Source organism: Epargyreus clarus, unplaced genomic scaffold (assembly GCF_041222505.1).
Source record: "Epargyreus clarus isolate Ecla_fem2 unplaced genomic scaffold, WU_Ecla_fem_2.2 ptg000019l, whole genome shotgun sequence".
In the NCBI taxonomy this organism is placed as follows: Eukaryota; Metazoa; Arthropoda; class Insecta; order Lepidoptera; family Hesperiidae; genus Epargyreus; species Epargyreus clarus.
The window spans coordinates 5026987-5046451 of NW_027332227.1; the positions used below are offsets into that span (position 1 = coordinate 5026987).

A 19465-nucleotide genomic window follows, 5' to 3' on the forward strand; every position below is an offset into this window, starting at 1 on the left:
AACATTTCTCGTTCTTGATGTATATGGAAACAGGATTACTCATATGAAATATTCCTACATGATAGGAAGCGTTTATTATAAAAGATTGCATATTTCTTGGCGCCTGCTCATTACTGTCTAGTCATGCTCTGTGCACAGAAACATTCGTATGCAAATCATTTGCATACTGCTTTTATACGAATATAATTTATAAATAATATTTTTACTGTTATCACGAATAGTGATGTATCTATTTTATACGATTAAAACATAAGGTTAACAGCGAAATATAAATAATTAGCGGCTGTCGCAATACAAAACGAAATCGCTTCCCATATTATTATTATATGTTATAACAAGAAGTGTTTATAAACTAAAGAAGTATTAATAAATACTGGGGCGAATGAACACTAAAACGTCACGCGTCGTATGCGTTACTCAAATAGCGTCTTATGAAATGTGTGGCGTTTATTATTTCACGAAGCTTTGAGGTTTATGAGAATGCGTATAATTAATTACAGTAAAGCAGAGGTTCCCAACCTTTTCTTGGTCTTGGACCACTTTTATGTCATTTTTGTTAGCAGGTACCACAATATAGGTACAATAAAAATAAACTGTAATAATCAAACTGAAACTTTAACTCTAATAATATAGGAATAAAATAGGAACACACATAAAAAGAAATAATAATATATATTATAGATTTTTGTAGTTTTGTATTAATGTAATTTCTGTAGGTAGGTACTTGCATCATCTTTACAAGTTCAGCTATCCTAGGGCTTTAATACTCAAAGTTACACGCAAATCATCTCTTACTTTAAAACGACTAAATTTAATAAACGGCCCGCTAAATTTAAAATCGTTCGCGGACCATAATTTGGCTTCTGCAGACTACTGGTGGCAGTGATAGCCTAGTGGTTAAGAAACTCGGCCTCTCGATCGAGGGGTGCGAGGTTCAAATCCCAGGCACCTCTGATTTTTCAAAGTTATGTGCGTATTAGAAATAAATTATCACTTGCTAAACGGTGAAGCAAAACATCGTGAGGAAACCTGCATACCTGAGAGATTTATAAAAAAAAAATCTCAAAGGTATGTGAAGTCTACCAATACGCACTTGGCCAGCGCAGTGGACTATGGCCTAATCTTTCTCATTATGAGAGGAGACCCGTGCCCAGCAGTGGGACAGTAATGGGTTGTTGATGAGACTACTGGTGGTCCATGGCCACTGGTTGGGAACTCCTGCTGTAAAGTGACAAATGTTGAAGGAAATTGCGGATTTTTCACACGTATCTAATTTTACGACAGGAAGTGCGTGCTGTGGAAATGTGAATACTTCATGGATTGGTCAATAAAAGTGACGCGCGTCACGACGGCGCACTTTATTTAGTCTCATGACATGTTTGTGAATCGTAGTTATTATATCACAAACTCTTGAAGTTAGCTGGAAAAAAGCGTGAAATGTTAATGTTGAAACTATAATTTATTTTTAGGGGGTTATAAAGTTCACGTATGAAATGAAAACTGTTACACATATAATATGCAACTTGGTCAACTTGGGCATCAAAATACATACCTCATATTGTCGATTTAAGGCAATTTTTGCGATACGGAGATGTCCTAAAATTCAGAGGTCCTGATCGAAGATCGATCAAAGAATACTAACACTAAGTTTCGAAAAAGATATATGATTAACCAAAATTTTGTCAAAATTGCGCATTGAGACTTAGTTGGACAAGTTTGTTACAAAGGATGTGTATTGTGTTTATTATTCCACGAAGCTTCTAGTTTAAACAGTATACGTGTAATTTACCAAAATGTCTACTCCAGTCTATTCTGGCTGAAATGCCAACGAATTTGCATGTTAAGGAAGCGTGAATAAATATTATAAATACTTCAAGGTGCATATGAAAGTCGAGCATATGCTCGCATGAATAAAAATTATGGAGGTAAAGATCTTCCTTACGTATGCTTTTACCATTATACTCGTAAAGAGGCTGCATATGTATATACAAACGGAGTCTTACCGACATTGGCGTCTTGCCAAATTAAGGTAAATACAGTCATTTATAACATTACCCCAGTTTTATATTTTGACATTAAAGTACGGAATATTGTGCATTTATTATAATGTGACAAAAAGTACAACAGAATTAATTTCGAAACATGAATAAACGATAATTCGTATAACACGTTGCTCATTTCATTTTTGTTCAGTGCTTTTATTTATTTTATGAAAATATACAGTAGAATTTTACTTTAAAAGCAAAATAATGAGTATTGGTCCTATCCAAACATTAATATAATTAGGAACAACTTTGATAACGTAAGGGTTATATATATATACTCTTCAAAAAACAGGAAAGGGTGTCTTTTCGATCCATCGGTGCCACCTTGTGCCCAATGTCAATGTTATTTTTATAATATGGGAGTAGCAGACGAGCATGCACTCCACCTGATGACAAGTGGCTACTGCCGCCCATGGACACCTGTAATGAATCACAGATAGGATTAGATATTCCTACCTGAGGTCGACCACAGATGCGCCGCTACCCCTGAGGCCTCAGCTGGAATGCCTCATAAAAGTATGTCTCTCTTACCACACCCTTCAAACCAGTAGCGCTTAACACATAAATATCCTTTGATACCAAAAAAAAAACTTAATTATTGGCCAATTTGTTTGTTGACCTTTCTAGTTCTATATGTTTATTTTCAGACACTTTCCATAAATTTATTCTACGTTAGCACATTCGTGATCCAAATTTAGATATACTAAATAACGTTAACACACGTTCGATGCTCCGGAAGAGGTTTATAAATATTTTGATATATTTTACATTTGCATTAGTTAAACAATTTAAAATATTAATAGCATACTGGTTATAATTACGTTCAGTGAAATGTTTTAATGCTAACATTGTAAGATCGTAACAGTTCTGGACTGTAAATGAGCAATTAATTGCTAAAAGAAAAATGGGACCATGTTATGACAGTCACATATTAAAATAATGTTTTAATTCTCTACCTCAGTACTAGATTTACTAATGATGGTCCCTGTAGTTCCGGGACCAGAATAGGGCTACGGTATCTCCTGCCTGTCGTAAAGGCGACTAAAAGGGGCTTCCGGGGTTGCGGGTGGTGAGAGTGGGAGCTCGACTCGCCCGGACAGCGACCCCGGGAAGGACGGCGGTATGTGTGGTCGCATACCGTTGTGCACACCAGACGGTGTGGCGAGCAACGCGCTAAGAGGACTCCGGTTGCGTTCCTCTGGAGATCCCGGAGTCCTCTACGCAGCGCCGAGGACGGCCACCGGGGGGGTATTAGTGCGGTGAGAATCCCACATAACCCCGTGCCGCTCCCACGGCACAAGGTACCTTTTGAAGGTTTCCCCCTCGTAAACAAAAAAAAAGGTTTACTAATGATAAAAGTTTTGTGAGAGCAATCTAATGAAGTAATGAACCATTAATATGAGAAAGTTGTGAATACATTATTATTATCATAACGTAACGCCCCGTTACAAAAATCGTTTCGTCTGTACTAATCATTTGGCGTGTTTAAGTTAAATAACTACTTACCCTTCACCAAACTCCGTCCGACATTGCTCGTCGAGGGTAAAGACGTAGCTTGATAATTCTTTGGCACCCCCTAACACCACCCCTTCATCCCTGCTGCGTTCGTGGAGACACCACCATTTCCTAAATAATCAAAAATATATACAAACAAAATAGAAAAAAACATGGAAATAATAATTCAACTGAATTTTTGTAGTCGTGTGACGATAAACTGAAGCTTTTAGATTTGTGAATAATAATTACTGAATAACTGTATTTTGGGGAGTACAATAAAAACTTATATATTTTTTGAGATTGACTAATATATAAAACAATAATGGAGGTCAATTTAGGAAGTTTAAAAGCTTCTGAAAATCAGATACTATTCAGCTCTATTCAGCTCTATGAAACTCCGCTGATCCTAACTGAAATACCGTCCTTTAGGAAGATTTTAGTCAAGAATAAACTTCTTTAACAATTTCTTAACGATTAAAATTGTAATATGATATACACAGAAGCATAAATATAGATACATAGAGATGTTATAGAGTATGTCATTTTAATGATAGATGATATTGTAATTGTAATGGTAGTGTATTCTGCAAAACGTGTGACTTTAAGTAAGAAGTAATATGCATACGAAATCGGATTCCCTTCAATTATTGTGAATACCATAAAAATGTTCAAGAAGTAAGAAATCAAATATATTTTCGTAATTTATTTTTATAGAGAAGGGTTTCACAATACTCACAGCTCGTAAAACCTAATGGCTGTCTCTAAAATCCCCCAGATAGATATTAAAAATCGTTGAATTAAATGAGATTCAAATGTAGACGACAGATTTACGCTTATACCGGATCACTAGTAATCAAAAAACTAATTTTAAGAGACGTCAAAATATGAAAATGACTTTCAAAATTATTATGCCGATTTATCCATGTCTTCTTTTTTTACATGGCACTTTTTTTTAATTTAAAAAATGTAGGTATGTACTTACGTTTTGGAGATTTGGTATTTTGGAAATCTAAATCAGTTCGTCTACTTTTGGAAATGAAATTACGAGCTGTTTATTCTGAAATATTCTCTACATAAATATTCTCTAAATATATAATATACATGGGTTTGTGGAGGGATATAATATACCCTAAAATTTGCGACTCTTCTGTTGAAAATGTAGGCGATGTAGGATGTAGGCTTCTGTTCATTTATAATATGTGATAACTACTACTATTAACTACGAGTACAAGAAAACGTAATATTTATGTGAATGGTTCATGCTGATTTATGTACAATTATACGTACATAAGTCTGAAATGCTCATTAAAACATGAAGCCAAGTTCCTATATACTAAAGTAACGCCTCATAGAAGCACAAAGTTTATAATGGTAACAAAGAAATAGTCGTCAATGTTACTACTATTGGTAGGTATGTAGCTATGAGTTATGTTAAGTACATGTGCGTATAAACTACACGTGTGGCAAGCGATTCCATCGAATCGCTGACTACGAAAAAAGTAATACTCACTTTGATTTCTCGTGGAATTGTTCTTTGGAACAAGAAGACCAGGCGAAATTATGTAAAGTAGCGAGCACTGTTGGCGCCATTACAGAGCCTTTTTGCGCTGACGTTTGGCACTGAGCCTCGCCGTCGTGAGTGAGGCCCATTCTGCAGAAAATAAATATGTTCAATGTAAGCTGTATTTACCCTACTTCTATAGGTTCTTTCTTAGGATTCCTTAGTACGAAATTGATTATGATAGGATAATACGAAAAGGATGATGACGGTATGGAAAAGGATGAGACGGGATGGGATGGGATGTCATGAGATGAGATGCGAGGAGATGTAATGGGTAGGAATGGGTAAGGTGGGATGAAATGGAATGGAATTTAATGGGTCGGAATTGATTTAGTAGTCATAAGTTGTTATATGTAGGAATATAGCAAGTATAATAGTTTTATACAGTGAATATAATTTCAACACCCCGCTTGAGAGAAACAAATATTCCAAAATGGAACTCCTTTGAACAGTAACAATATCACCTAACCTAACCTATCTTTACTTATTCGTGAATAAGGTATTTCGTTTACTAACATACAAAATTAGCTTATTTCTAACATATTTAGTATCAACAGTCTTATGTCAAACACAAATAGATTCTTATATCAACTTAATACTAACATTAAACTAGTTTTACATAAACTTCTCACTCCGATCTGCTGAACATCTCTAAGAAGATCGAAAACAAACTTCAGAGAATAAGTGCACTTCAAACAAACTGAATTCAATATAAATATTCATTAACACGTGGGGATGAGAGATGAAAATAGATCTTTATCAGTTATTTTCACATTGAAATGATGAAACGTGGGTGTTGCTTCAGAAATTTCAATAATAGGTAGCTAGAAATGGGAATAAACATGTTCCATAAATACCAGATATTAGTACATAATTATGCACCCAAGCTTAAAAAAAACAGCAGATGTTGCAGATGTGATTTTGTTTTATCCGACTTCAGAAAAGGTTTATGTAAGATTGTATCTATGTCTCTTTATATAATTAAGGTATTTTACTCTGCTGTATTGCAATGTTTCTATAGTGAAAAGTACTTTTATAAGGTTGTAGTAACAAATAAGAATGTAGTCCACTTGATGTTAACTGGTCACTACCGCCAATGGACATCTGTAACTAACTTCATAAAGGACACGAGTTCTTTCTGAAGCCAATCAGAGATAATAGCTAAAACATTGCCATTCTTGAGATGGTCGCCTCTATGTACTCGTATGTCAGCCAGTATCAACATCTTAACCAATACCCAGGAATTGCTATCTACTCGCTAGACATACAAGTAGATGTGGCGGTGGTATCACCAATGTTGAATCATCACCTACCAACATTTAAAAGCAAAATTTAAGAAAAAAAACATGTTTTTTTTTTTTATCAACACCATTTTTATTGCAAAATACAAAAAGTTATGATGTAATGCAGTATTAAAAATAACAGTCTAATTATTTACGTGTATTGTCCCCGAGATCGGATTATACCATAATGTATTACATTATCATTTAATCAACATGACCTTATGCCGTGTCTTTGTGTGCTAATCTCGCAATTCAATTAGGTTTAGCAGTTAATCAACTACAAGCCGCATCGATTAATAATATGGCGAGTTCACAAGTCAACAGAATCACATATGTATCTGAACATATCTCTATTCAATTCTAGAAGACTGTTTTATGATTTAACGATGACACATATTTAACACTAACTGACCCGACAAATTTTGTACCGCCTCAAAATCTATTTATCAAATATATTTCATATAAAATATAGCCTACTCGTGGATAATGTAGCTATCGAATGGTGAAAGAATTTTTGAAATCGGTCCAGTAGTTTTTGAGCCTATTCATTACAACCAAACAAACAAAGTTTTCTTCTTTATAATATTAGTGTAGATAACATTATATTAAATGCACATACAAATTATTAGATACGTGTGTGTGTATCTAATTATAACACGCACACACACACATACAATACATTTAGATTATATAATACTTACGACTCCCGGGCGCATATTTATTATGTTAAATGTTTTAAGGTTTCTCATTTTAAGTGACCATGTATGTCTTATGAGAAATAAAGATATTTTAAACCCAACAAAACTGCTGATGCTGGTGGGTTCTACCCTTTCTTGTTCGACCAACGTACCAGCAACAGAATGAGATGAGATGAGATGAGATGAAATGAAATCAAATGAAACATATTTATTTTGTATAGGCCAACTGCGGCACTTACAAATTGTCAGTTACAATATTTTTCTTAAACTACTACCAGATCGGAACGCGACCAATACTGAGAATCTCCTACTCTCTCTCCTCTCTACTGAAACTTCTACTTATAACAGAGTATATCGCTACTGTGTTTTGGTTTGAAGGATGTGGTAAAGGAGTTACACTAACACTAGGCGTTCCAACTTAGTCCACAAAGGTTTTGCGCTAAACGCTTTGGCTATAGAGTAAGACATTTTAGTGAAATTGGAAAACTTTGAAAGTGGATGTTCAAACTTTTAAACAGAGTGACTCGTGCTTTTCGTATTTTTTAACCCCTGACGCAAAAATTTTATATTTTCAACGAGCGATATGTCTCTCTGTGGAATCGTAGTTCCTAAAACGGATAAATTGATTTTGAATTGATTGATTTGTGTATCTGTTTGAAGATCATCTGCATCTCCTGAGTTGGATTCTTTTTTTTTAATTTAGGTTTCTTATGTTAAATGTAATGTGTTTTATAAAATTAATGTGCTTTTATATACAAGAGTCCCAACATAATTAATTTCATTATTTTTCATAATTTTACATTTTGGGAGCGGAATGACTTTGCGCATGGAGGAATGGGTTAGACATAATCAACAACTAACGCTTGTGATTAATAATCATTCTGTCTTATTTTAGCCTACCGAAGATAGACATTTTACAATTTCTACTTAATACAAATTGTCAAAACTTGATCTTTAGTAAGCCAAGACTTTATTATGGTTTATAACTAACGTGAGTAAGTTCGTGCCATTTACCCATTCTGTCTTGTCACCATGGATTATTCCATAACAGTGACTCACTGAGTTAGTTATCTAAATCTACACTAGGTCGTTACTCCTCACATGTGACACCATTATCTTCGTAATAAATATGGCGTGCGAGTCCTGGTTGAGAAGCGGTTCCTTTGAAGATGCTTTATCAATTCGTTATAGGCTACGGCAATTAGTCTCCTGGTTTTATTGACTTATTTGAACGTTTCATGTTCCTTTATGTACTATTTGCACAATTTTTGCATTAAAGCCGTTGTATTAAATAGTAGTAAGGTTGGGTTTTTAGACATGTTTCTAAGTTGAGATTTTTGTTAATCTCAAGAGGCAAATCTGGAAATAAAATCTTGAAATTTATTTGATTATTTTGATTAACATAATTATATTTTACACTTGTTTATTGACAACATATGGCTTTAACTTAAGGAGACTTAGTAAATGAAAAATGGAGAGTTTTAAATACATTAAAATAAAATAGTTTTTTTAGTAACATCTTTTTTTATGTTCTTCTTAGAAAATCCTGTTTTTCAGTATTTATTGTTATGGCGGTCAAATACACACTGTAAAATCATCAATTCTCTATATATTACGTTTAATGATAGAACCTTTTAACAGACGGACAGACAAGCTTAGTAATAGGGTCCCGTTTTTACTCGAAAAACGATGCGTACAGTTAAGTTGAAAAGCTTAATTAATTTCCATTAATGTCACAGTGATGTGGGTTGGCTTATGAAATTATTTTTAAAATGTTCGTTGAAAATCAGCGTCTTATTGTTTCTATCCAGAGCTTTTACCGGCCTTACTCAATGGATAAATTCTAAGTGATCTTAAAGCCGACTCAAATGAAATTTTCTCCGAGTTTAGGGTTCATTCACACTAGCGTTTGTAGAGGGTATACGTTTAAAGACGCTGGCGCAGTGTCGTGTACAATTTTATCAAAAACCGATCTCTCCTCGCTACAATTGCCACGTGCACTCGGTAAATTAATTACTTAATATTATTGACGGCAATTTTAGCATCCGAAAGCGATAGTTGAAAAATTTACAGTTATTTTATTGCACTTGCAATTAATTGCAGTATGTTATAAACCTTTTATTTTCATTTTTATTATAATTTTCTGTTCATAAACAACGTTAACAGTCGTTAACTTCGTTGTCAAAATCAATTTCATTAATAATCATCTCGTTTTCATATTTAGCAAACACGTAACGTACGCTGTAGAAACGCCAGTGTGTGTGCGCCCTTAGAACGCTTCAGAAGCGTTGCTAGCCCGTGAAACAATGACCTTAATTTAGGTTTATGACAAACCCTATCCATTTAACGACGAATCCCTTTAAGTGCTTAATCTATAAATGCCCAATCGCTTTGTATCCATTATCTAGATTGCTATATTGTGTTGAGTAAAATAAGATCTTCTACTAGTCTTGGGAGTATGTTGTGGAGAGATTTTAGCTATAAGTAATCTATACAACGAGGGTCCTTAATCTGTGGAATCCTATTTTAATATATTAATCTCGTGGTCATTTTAGCAGACGAGCATGCTGATGACAAGTAGCTACTGCCTCTCATGGGCAACCCATCCCATGACTCATTATGGCCAGAATGCCTCTTAAACTTACTCGTATGTCTGCCTTACCACACTCTTCAAACCAAAACACAACGCTTAACACTGCAGTTAAATAAGTGTGACGGTGGTGCCGTCGGAGTTGAACCACAGAGGGTGCTACCATCCTTTATCCCTTTATATTATTTCTTAAATGTTCATTATACGCTTTAACATATAAAATACTTTGTAACTAATGTAAAATTATAAATGTTGTAACTCCCAAATTCATTTTAATGTTGTTTATTAGTTTATTATTATCGATGACGTATCACCAAGTAATCAAAGAACCTTTTAGAAGTCGATTACGAATGAAAGGAAAATATCGAGAATGAAACGTATTCGAGTGGGCAATATTAATACGAGTGCTATAAGTATTGGAGCTATCAATGAACTTATTAAGTTCAGGCGTGAATGTGAATTAATTGAGTGAGAATACAAAGATGTTGAAGGTGGTAGAACCCTTTGTGGTTCGACTCCGGCGGCACCACCGACACACCCATTTCTGCCTTATAACAGCAGTGTTAAGCGCTGCTGTGTTCTGGTTTGAAGGGTGTGGTAAGGAAGACATACTTTTCCGAGGCGTTCTAGCTTACTTCTCAGGAGTAGCGGCGCATCTGTGGCCGACCTCAGGTAGGAATATCTAATCCTATCTGAGGTTGATTACAAATGTCCATAGGCGGCAGTAGCCACTTACCATCAGGTGGACTGCATGTTCGTCTGCTACTCCTATATTATAAAAAAATGTGTTTAGCCGTATATTTGAATGAGAATTAATTGTATTGCTATTTTCTTTTTAGGGTTCCTTGCCAAAAGGGCGTACCCTTTTACCCCGTAGCAGTAAGAGGTGAGAGAGAGAGGTAAAGAGTAAAAACAGAGCCCTATTACTAAGCCTCTGCTGTCGATGTCACAGGCCTCTATGTCCTAAATCGTAATAGATAGACACTTAATATGTTTACAGAGTATGTATAAGGATGGCCGTTATAACAACACTAAAAATAAAAATAAAGTTGAAAATAAACAATTATGGAGCAGAAGGAAGTTGTGTTCGACTTTGTTCGCTTGTGTTATACTGTTGATGATGTGATCCAGATAACTATGTGACAATGTGTTGAGAAAATAATGGTTAGCAAGTGTGGACATTAAAACTACACTGTACAGTATGCATAGTTATAAATCAAATATTCATTTGAAACATTTTTTACTTTGTAACATTAAAGATGTCAGTCGTATTTTGTATCAAAAAGGAGTCATTCATTATGCGCAAAAATTGTAGTAGTATAGCAAAAGAGGTCCCGTCGAATCCTTAATAGGCGTTTAGACTATCCAACCATCTAGTATTTAGATAAGTATGCGTTCCGTAATCGATTTTATAGTGATAAATCTGTGGAATCGCCGGAATGCGGTAGCAAAGGACTGCTCCATCATAATTCAGAGCGCGGGCTTCTTGGCTAGAGCAACCGCGCATCGTAATGAGAGATTAATCATATACATGCAATCATGTAGTATTAGATTTATTTGACTGATGTAATACCAGGAATTATAATTTTATTCGCGAATTTATCTATTTCTTAAACAATCCATAGTTACTGTAATACCAGGAATTATAATTTTGTCCGGGAACTTATGTTTCTTCAAGAATCCACGTGTTATCTATAAAATAGATTTTTACCAGACTGCAGAGATTATGTTTAGATGTATCTTTGTCTTATTCTTTGGCTCATGCTACGGCTCAAATAGCTTGATTTTAACATAATAATGAGGTTTCGTTAGATTCATCGAAATTGTAGGAATGATGTAAGCTACATTATTTCTATTTTTAATTAATTATTTTTAAACAGTCGAAATGTTTAGTTTTTAAAATAGAATTGTCATTATAGGTTTCCTGTAGAATATGAACTCTTAAAATTTAATACATATCATTGTTTTTAGAATAATACTAACGTATATTTTGAGAACTTACGTTATAGCAAATACATCCATATCTTTACGTGTTTGTAAATTCACACATTGTGAACTTTGCTCTACATGTAGGTTAGTTAGATATACTTTTCCTAAAACTAACGTGATTTATACCGGTTCGTACATTGTAGATAAATTTGTTCATAGGTATTTTTACCCGACTGCCAAGGAAGGGTTATGTTTTTCGCGCGTATCTTGTATGTTTGTCTTTCTTTATTTGATCCGATCTAACAAACGGCTGAATGAATTTCAACAATTAAGGTGTCATTATATTTGTCTCTATGACCCGAGTGTCCTTAGATAGGTGTTAATTAAAAAAAGTCAAAATGGCGGATTTTTGGCGCGAAATAGTAACACATTTAAAAAAAAAAGTTAACCGAACCTATCGAGTAGGGTATCAAATGTAAGGAAATTAAACGGAGATTATAAAAACATATTTGTATATATATAAAACAGCAAGGTGACTGACTGACTGACTAACAAAATGACTTTTTCATTTTTCAGAAATCAACGTAAAGCCTAAACCAAGGACCTTACAGTTCTGAAATTTTGCACATAGGTTCTCTATATAGCGCAAATAAGTACTAAGAAAGGCCTTTTGGAAATTCTACCCTTAAGAGGGTAAAATAGGGGAAAACAGTTTTTTTGAAATCCTTTAATTTTGAAGCAACTACTATAAAATTTTGTATTTGGCTTTCTGGATAGGAACAAGGACGCACTTATTTATCCCCCTTCGAAAAATCAACCCCGTAGAGGGTAAAATAAGGGTTAAAAGTTCATTTGAACAATCGTCAATTTTGAAGCAAACACTATGAAATTTTGTATTAGGCTTGTTGGATAAAAATAATGAAATACTACCTCTAACGAGGTAAAATAATGACCAAAAGTTTGATTTACTAAAGTTATATATTTTATAGACCGAAAATGGTGGATTTTTTCGCGAAATAGTAACACGTTTTAAAAAAATTAACCAAACCTATCGAGTAGGGTGTCAAAATAAAGGAATTTAAGAGGAGATTACACATACATTATATAATATATCTTATATATAAAATTCTCGGGTTAGTTACCGTATTCCTCCGAAACGGCTTCACCGATTTTCATCAAATTTTATATACATATTCAGTAGGTCTGAGAATCGGTCACTATCTATTTTTTTTTACCCCTAAGTGATAAGGGTTGTTCACCCTTAACATTTTTTTATTTATATGGTAACACAACGTTTGCCGGGTTAGCTAGTACATATACACTCGTATATACACATCGAGATGACTGTCTGACTAAATGAGTGAGTTGCTGTGCCAGAGATCAACGCAAAGGGAAACCGCTGAACTTAAGCGTGCTGGAATTTTACACATAGGTTCTTTATATAGCGTAAATGAGCACTACGAGGATAAAATAGGATAATATTGTTTGAACATCTTTTGTTTTTGAAGCAGACACCCACTATAAAACTTTGTATTTGGCTTTCTGGATAAAAATAATTAAATGCCTATTTCACTGCTTTTGGAAATTCTACTTCAGCCTTTTTGGTGCAGTCGGGTTTTTGATTTTTTAAATTAATTACTTGTAAACATAGCCATAACAGATGGTATGTAGCACACGCTTGATTGTAGTAAGATAAGATATAATGAGATGTATGAAACGTATGTACTTTCATAAGCAGATAGATAGATAGATAGATAGATAGAAGTAGCGTTATAATAAGTATGTAATATTTTACTGTAAGAGCCTGAATTACGGTAAATCTTAAGGTTTACTAGTAAATCCTAAGATTTACCGACATGAGTTGGTAAATAGACGAATTTATTTAAAAAATCGACATTTATCGTATCTCTGATTTTGAGGTAGAGCCCAAGACTTTCCAAGTAATAGTTAAAAATATATGTGCTAAGTTTAGAAATTGCTAAATCATTAGGATAGATGTTTTCCATAATATCTTAACAAAAGAGTAATAACCATGTACTTTTTACTTGGCAAAGTTACGCTGCCATTTTCAATGTAAGTTTTTAGATCTGTTATCTGAGTAATGGAAGTCAGATTATCTTTTACAGCTGATAAAATTAGATCCAACATTTGCTTTACGTGAAAAATAAATTAAAACCTAATAACGATTAAGTCCCACGAAACACTTAGGGAACGTCAGAGTTAACATTCATCTACATCTAAGTAAATAAAAATAGTAGTGTCTGTCCGTATATCAAAAAAACTGCTTTTTGGTGCATATTTTATATTGCGTATTGTAAAATAATATATTTTATGACAATAATTATTAAATTTTATTTAGCTAGTTGTTACTAACAAATATTGTAACATACTAACATTTAATGTACTTTGTCTAAAATAAATAAATAAAAATATCTTTATATGCCTGTCTGTATATCTGACTGTTTATCAGTCTATCTGTCTGTTTGTTCTGCCTAGTCTCCGAAGCGACTGGAGCTATTTTGACGGGACTTTCCCTGCGAGTTAGCTGATACTATAAAGAGTAATTTAAAAAAATATATTTTAGAAATAAATTTTACGGTTCCGCGCAACAAAAACTTAAACTCAAAAGCATTTACACTTTGAAACGCGAGTGAAACCGCAGAGCACTTCTCGTTAGTAATAATTCTTTGCAGAGCACTTTTAGAATGTCCATACAAATTATTTTATTATGTCTATCTTTCCGTGTGCCTGACTGTTTATCTGTCTATCCGTCTGTTTGTTCTGCCTAGTCTCCGAAACAGCTGGACCGAATTTTGTGGGACTTTTACTGGTATTTAGCTATTGCTATAAGGAATAATTTAAAAAATGTTAAGGGTACCGCGCAAAAACAACTAAAGCTCAAAAGCATTTACAGTTTGAAACGCGAGTGAAACTGCAGAACACTTCTCGTTAGTATATAAATGAGCGTTAATTTGTTGTATAGTATGTCTTCATTACACTACAAGGAACCTTTACATATTAACAGCAGGATAATGCTTAGTTAATCATCAAGTGAATGAAACGTTTAATTAAATCGTTGATTACCATGCATTCCTTGTCTTCAGTATAATGCGAGTTTAGTACTAGTAGGCTGTATTTATTGATATGTTTAGCAAAATTTACATTCTATATTTTGTAAGATAGAAACTAAAGTATTTAAGAAGATTTGCACCACTCGCCGAAGGATGAATTTCCATCCGCACCAACTGGACTCGTGGCGGTCCTCCACGGTTCGGTTTGCGCGGACGTTCTTGCAACATGCAAGATGTGGAATGAACTTCCTCCTGAGGTATTCCCGGAGCTCTACATGGGGCTCTTCAAAAAAGGTGCAAAAAGAGTTCTCCTGCAAAGCCGGCGATGCATTAGCGACTCTTCTGGTGTTGCAAATGTCCATAGTCGACGTTGACTACTTTCCATCAGGTAGCACGTCTGCTTGATCGTTAGGCTCAAATATAAAAAAAAATAGGAAGATAGAAGCACAAAATAAGTAAATACTTTTTTATTTTGTGATATAAGCGGGATGATATTAATTATCAATTGTTTAGTCACTCGTCAGAAAGTTCATGGACAGATGTATATAGGTAATATGCGTACATTGTACATAACGTAATTAAGTACATTCACCTAATTCCGTAAAATGGGGAATACGACCGACTTTACAAAATAACTGGTATTTTAAACTCGATTATTCGCGTATTACCAAAATATAAACGCCAATTTTAATGTAGGTCATCATCATCATCAACCCATTACTGTCCCACTGCTGGGCACGGGTCTCCTCTCAGAATGAGAAGGATTAGGCCATTGTCCACCGCGCTGGCCCAGTGCGTATTGGTAGACTTCACATACCGTTGATTTTTTTTTTTTTTTTTTTTTTATAAATCTCTCAGGTATGCAGGTTTCCTCACGATGTTTTCCTTCACAGTTTAAGCAAGTGATAATTAATTTCTAATACGCACATAAATTTGAAAATCAGAGGTGCGTGCCTGGGATTTGAACCTCGGACCCCTCGAACGAGAGGCCGCGTTTCTTAACCACTAGGCTATCACTGCGTATAATTTAGGTAGTCGGTAGTAATTAGGTAGTAGTAGTAGTTATGGTATTAATGTAGGTAGTCTAATTATATGCCTTAAATTGTTTTGATCTTTTACAGATGGATTAAGATACAATCGCTTAAGCACCTGGAAGCTCTAATTTTTAAGTAGTGGTTACCGTAACATCAATAACTTCAGTTAAACTTTAGCTATTATATTGCTTGCGCATATGTTGTCGCTCAAACAACTAATTTGACGATGGCTGTTTAGTAGGTCAATCAATCAATCATTTATTTGCATGAATACAATGTTCTTACTAGAGTACAATTGGTCACTATATTCCACCCAGCGAGGCATGCAATATAGCACATATAAAAGTCAAGTCAAAGGGTCACAAAAAGGCAGCTTACGAAACTATCGCTCAAGCCATTGTAGGCAATGCGCTGTCAACCGCACAAATGATATTTAAAATAAAAAAATAACTATTCCCAGTATCTGCAATATTTTCCTTAACATAAATAGAAGCTTTAAAGAACTTTATGTTTAAATGCAGGTTTATTTATGATTATGCGTCAAGTGCGCCTGACAGCTCCTACCGATATAAGCCTCTTAGGAAACATTTTTATAAAATATTTTCACATAAAAGGTAGAAATACTATGTAGCCTTTTTAAGCGCAACATTGGAGACTGTTTTGTTACTGGGAAAAAAATTTATGGGTGTTCGCTACCGTCCGACAGGTTACCCAACAGTCTTAGGCTCTTTCTTGTCACGCAGGTCTACCGCATGCAAACTTAACAGTCACGACGGATACTGCCAGGGTGGTAAAAATATTTATGGGTGATGGTTACTACCATACGCCAGGTGACCCAACAGTCTTAGGCTCTTTCTTATCACGCAGGACTACCGCATGCGAATTTAACAGTGGCGACTGATACTGCCAGGGTGCCAAAAAAAATTTATGGGTGACGATCACTACCGTCCGTTAGGTGACCCAACAGCCTTAGGCTTCTTCTTGGTCACACATGTCTACTGCATGCGAGCTTAACACTAGCGACTGCTACTGTCAGGGTGGTAAAAATATTAATTGGTTGATGATCACTGCCATCCATTGGTGCTTTTGGGGTGGTAAAATATTTATGGATGATAATTACTACCGTCTGTTAGGCGACCCAATAGTGTTGGGGGATTTTTCTTGTCACGCGGATTTAGCGCATACGTAAATTAACTCATTGTTCATTGTTGTCTTTGCGACTTGTGTGCGTGTTTCACGCGTGACAGGAAAGTATCTATGAAATTTTATGATTTAATTGGTAGGCATGTGGATCAAAACCTCTATTAGTATTATAGACTTCTTTTTTTCCTATCTTGTCACATACTGCTGTAGTAATATAGATAACTATTACTATGAAATTTTATGATACAATTTGTATGCATGTGGATAAAACGTCTATTAGTATCATAGACTTTTTTATTTCCTATCTTGTCACATACTACAGTAGTAATATAGATAAGTATTAAGTATCTGTCTTAATTAATGTTAGTAGAATTGATAGTAACATAAACAACAGAACAATAAATACAGTAGCTTATTTTATTTACGAGAATTACACAAGCAGTAGTATTTAAATAAGCCAATGAATATTTATTGTTTTATGAATGCTAAATAACTTTCTTACAAAACCTCTTAAACGTAAGATTAAGCCGCTTTACAAACAAGGTTTTAATTCCATGTATTTATATCGTCGCTCTAGTAGGGCTTAAGGGTATTTCATGCTTACACGCTGCACCTATTCAGTGTGTGAGTGACAGCTTGACACCAACACTAATGTGCTTGTAAGGGTATTCAGTTACAAAGGGGAGTTATGGTACCCATTTATGGTACACGCTCTACTATAATGCTGTGGTTATTGATAGTTGTCTGTTATATTCACTATTTATATTTATTTGTAGAAGTTATGTTTGTCATTGTTATAAAGGTCAGAGATTTAAGTCTCTAGCACGGATCTCAGAATTTTCAAAATTGCATAGGTATGTAATTATGTAATCTACAATGTTTAAGTCGTATCATTGGGAATGGATTTCTCCCTACAACAAGACGATTTGGAGTATACTCTACTATTATACAAGCCTCTCGTGCATGCATGCACTTATGCAAAGTTAAAGTGTTGTTAATGTTAAAGTGTATCATACTATAACGATCCTCTGATTTGAGTAGATTTATTCCCAGAAGTAGGGAATAAATCTAACATTAAACAGTAATGGGTCATTCTGGACTACGAAGGTCTGGAAGTCATCGTTAATTATTATCTTGGATTTTTACTATTCTTATATGTAGTTATTAATATCTGTGTCCAAGTATACACAACTATGCCTATTCTTACTCGATACAGATTCTCCATCCGCGAAGTAGGTCACACTATCTATTTTCAAAGAGTGATTTTAGAGCACTCACTTAAGGCAGAAGTGGATATAATTTAAGCAAAGAGTTTATTACTAGGCGCAGACTGTGGTTCTACAATTTATAAGCTTTCAGAAATCTTTAAATGGCTGCTTATTTTATTTACAAAAATTGTATTTAAGAAAGATTTAAGAATAATAGGGTGTGGCCACAAGAATGGGGTTGAAATTGAAATTTTGAAGTTTCACTTTGTGTTTTAAAAATCCTATATGCGCACACTTTTTGCATTAAATGATGCATGAACTTCTAGGACATACCTAACTTCGTAACTTTTTGAACGTTGTAATCTTAATTTATAAGTTTTCGATATAGGTACATTAAAAACCCATTAGATTTAAAATTAAAAATAATACCTGCCTAACTATTTAAGGCCAATAACTCTAGTCGATAAAGGCTGAATGATTCGTTCGCTCTCTTCTATAGTATTTTGGAGAATCAATACAAACTTTTTACTATTTATTATTATTCAAGAGCCTAGCTTTAGGCTTTAATCGGCAACGACAGAAGGGACGGCGAATAAAATAAACATTAAGTGCGTATACTTAGAGAATTACTTTGAATGTGATTAACATAATTTCCATTCTGACCTTGCGGGGGTCTTAAAATAAACTTCGCAAAGGATAAGTCCGTCTAAAGCCCAGTTGGTTGTCCTCTGCCTTTATTTAAGGCAGTAACAGATGACCACAGCGGAAATAAATTAATTTTCATGAATACCACACATCAAAGGACAGTAGCACTACCATGAGTTGGCATAGAAACGCCACTATAGAAATTGTAAATAGAAAACTATTGTCATTTTGCTAGTGAATAACATAACTACTATCGTTACGGTATTTCTTGACAACGTCTGTCAAATTAATGACTCATGGGACCGAATTTGTATGGCAATAGATCATAATGACATTAGCTAGCGATTTGATTTCGATAGGTTTTTTACGTATCGAGTTACGCCACTACGGATTTTAGTTCTACGAGTAACCACCAGAGGCGCTGTACAATTTTTCATACATTTATTTTACGCAGTCGCTAGCGAGTAATACTTTTGTAAACTCATGGTAGTGCTACAGAACGTGCGCGGAAGTGTGTATATATAGGATGTGTGTATATTTAGGTGTGGTTAGATGGTACAAAGTAGTAATTGCGTCTTCCGCGAAACGTGTCCTGACGTATAATTGCTTCAACTTTGTCATATATGTTGTGCGTTACTGAACATTATTTGAGTGAAGAATCAATTCTAAAGAATTCTCAGAATAAACCCCATTTTGAGAAAAAAAATGTATATATATTTTATGTTCGAAGGAAGGAGTAAAGCTCTTTAAAGTTTCTGTTT

The 19465-nt window shown here is 34.5% G+C and overlaps 1 protein-coding gene across 1 annotated transcript in view; it reads right to left on the minus strand.

The window, feature by feature from the left end:
- Adamts-1 (A disintegrin and metalloproteinase with thrombospondin motifs 1) overlaps positions 1 to 19465 on the minus strand; it is a 75738-nt gene that overhangs the window by 43910 nt on the left and 12363 nt on the right. The window contains exons 5-6 of the mRNA XM_073083291.1: positions 5053 to 5193; positions 3552 to 3671 (exon numbers count right to left, since the gene is read on the minus strand). Coding sequence (XP_072939392.1) covers positions 3552 to 3671; positions 5053 to 5193 — 261 coding nt within the window. The remainder of the gene's footprint in view (positions 1 to 3551; positions 3672 to 5052; positions 5194 to 19465) is intronic.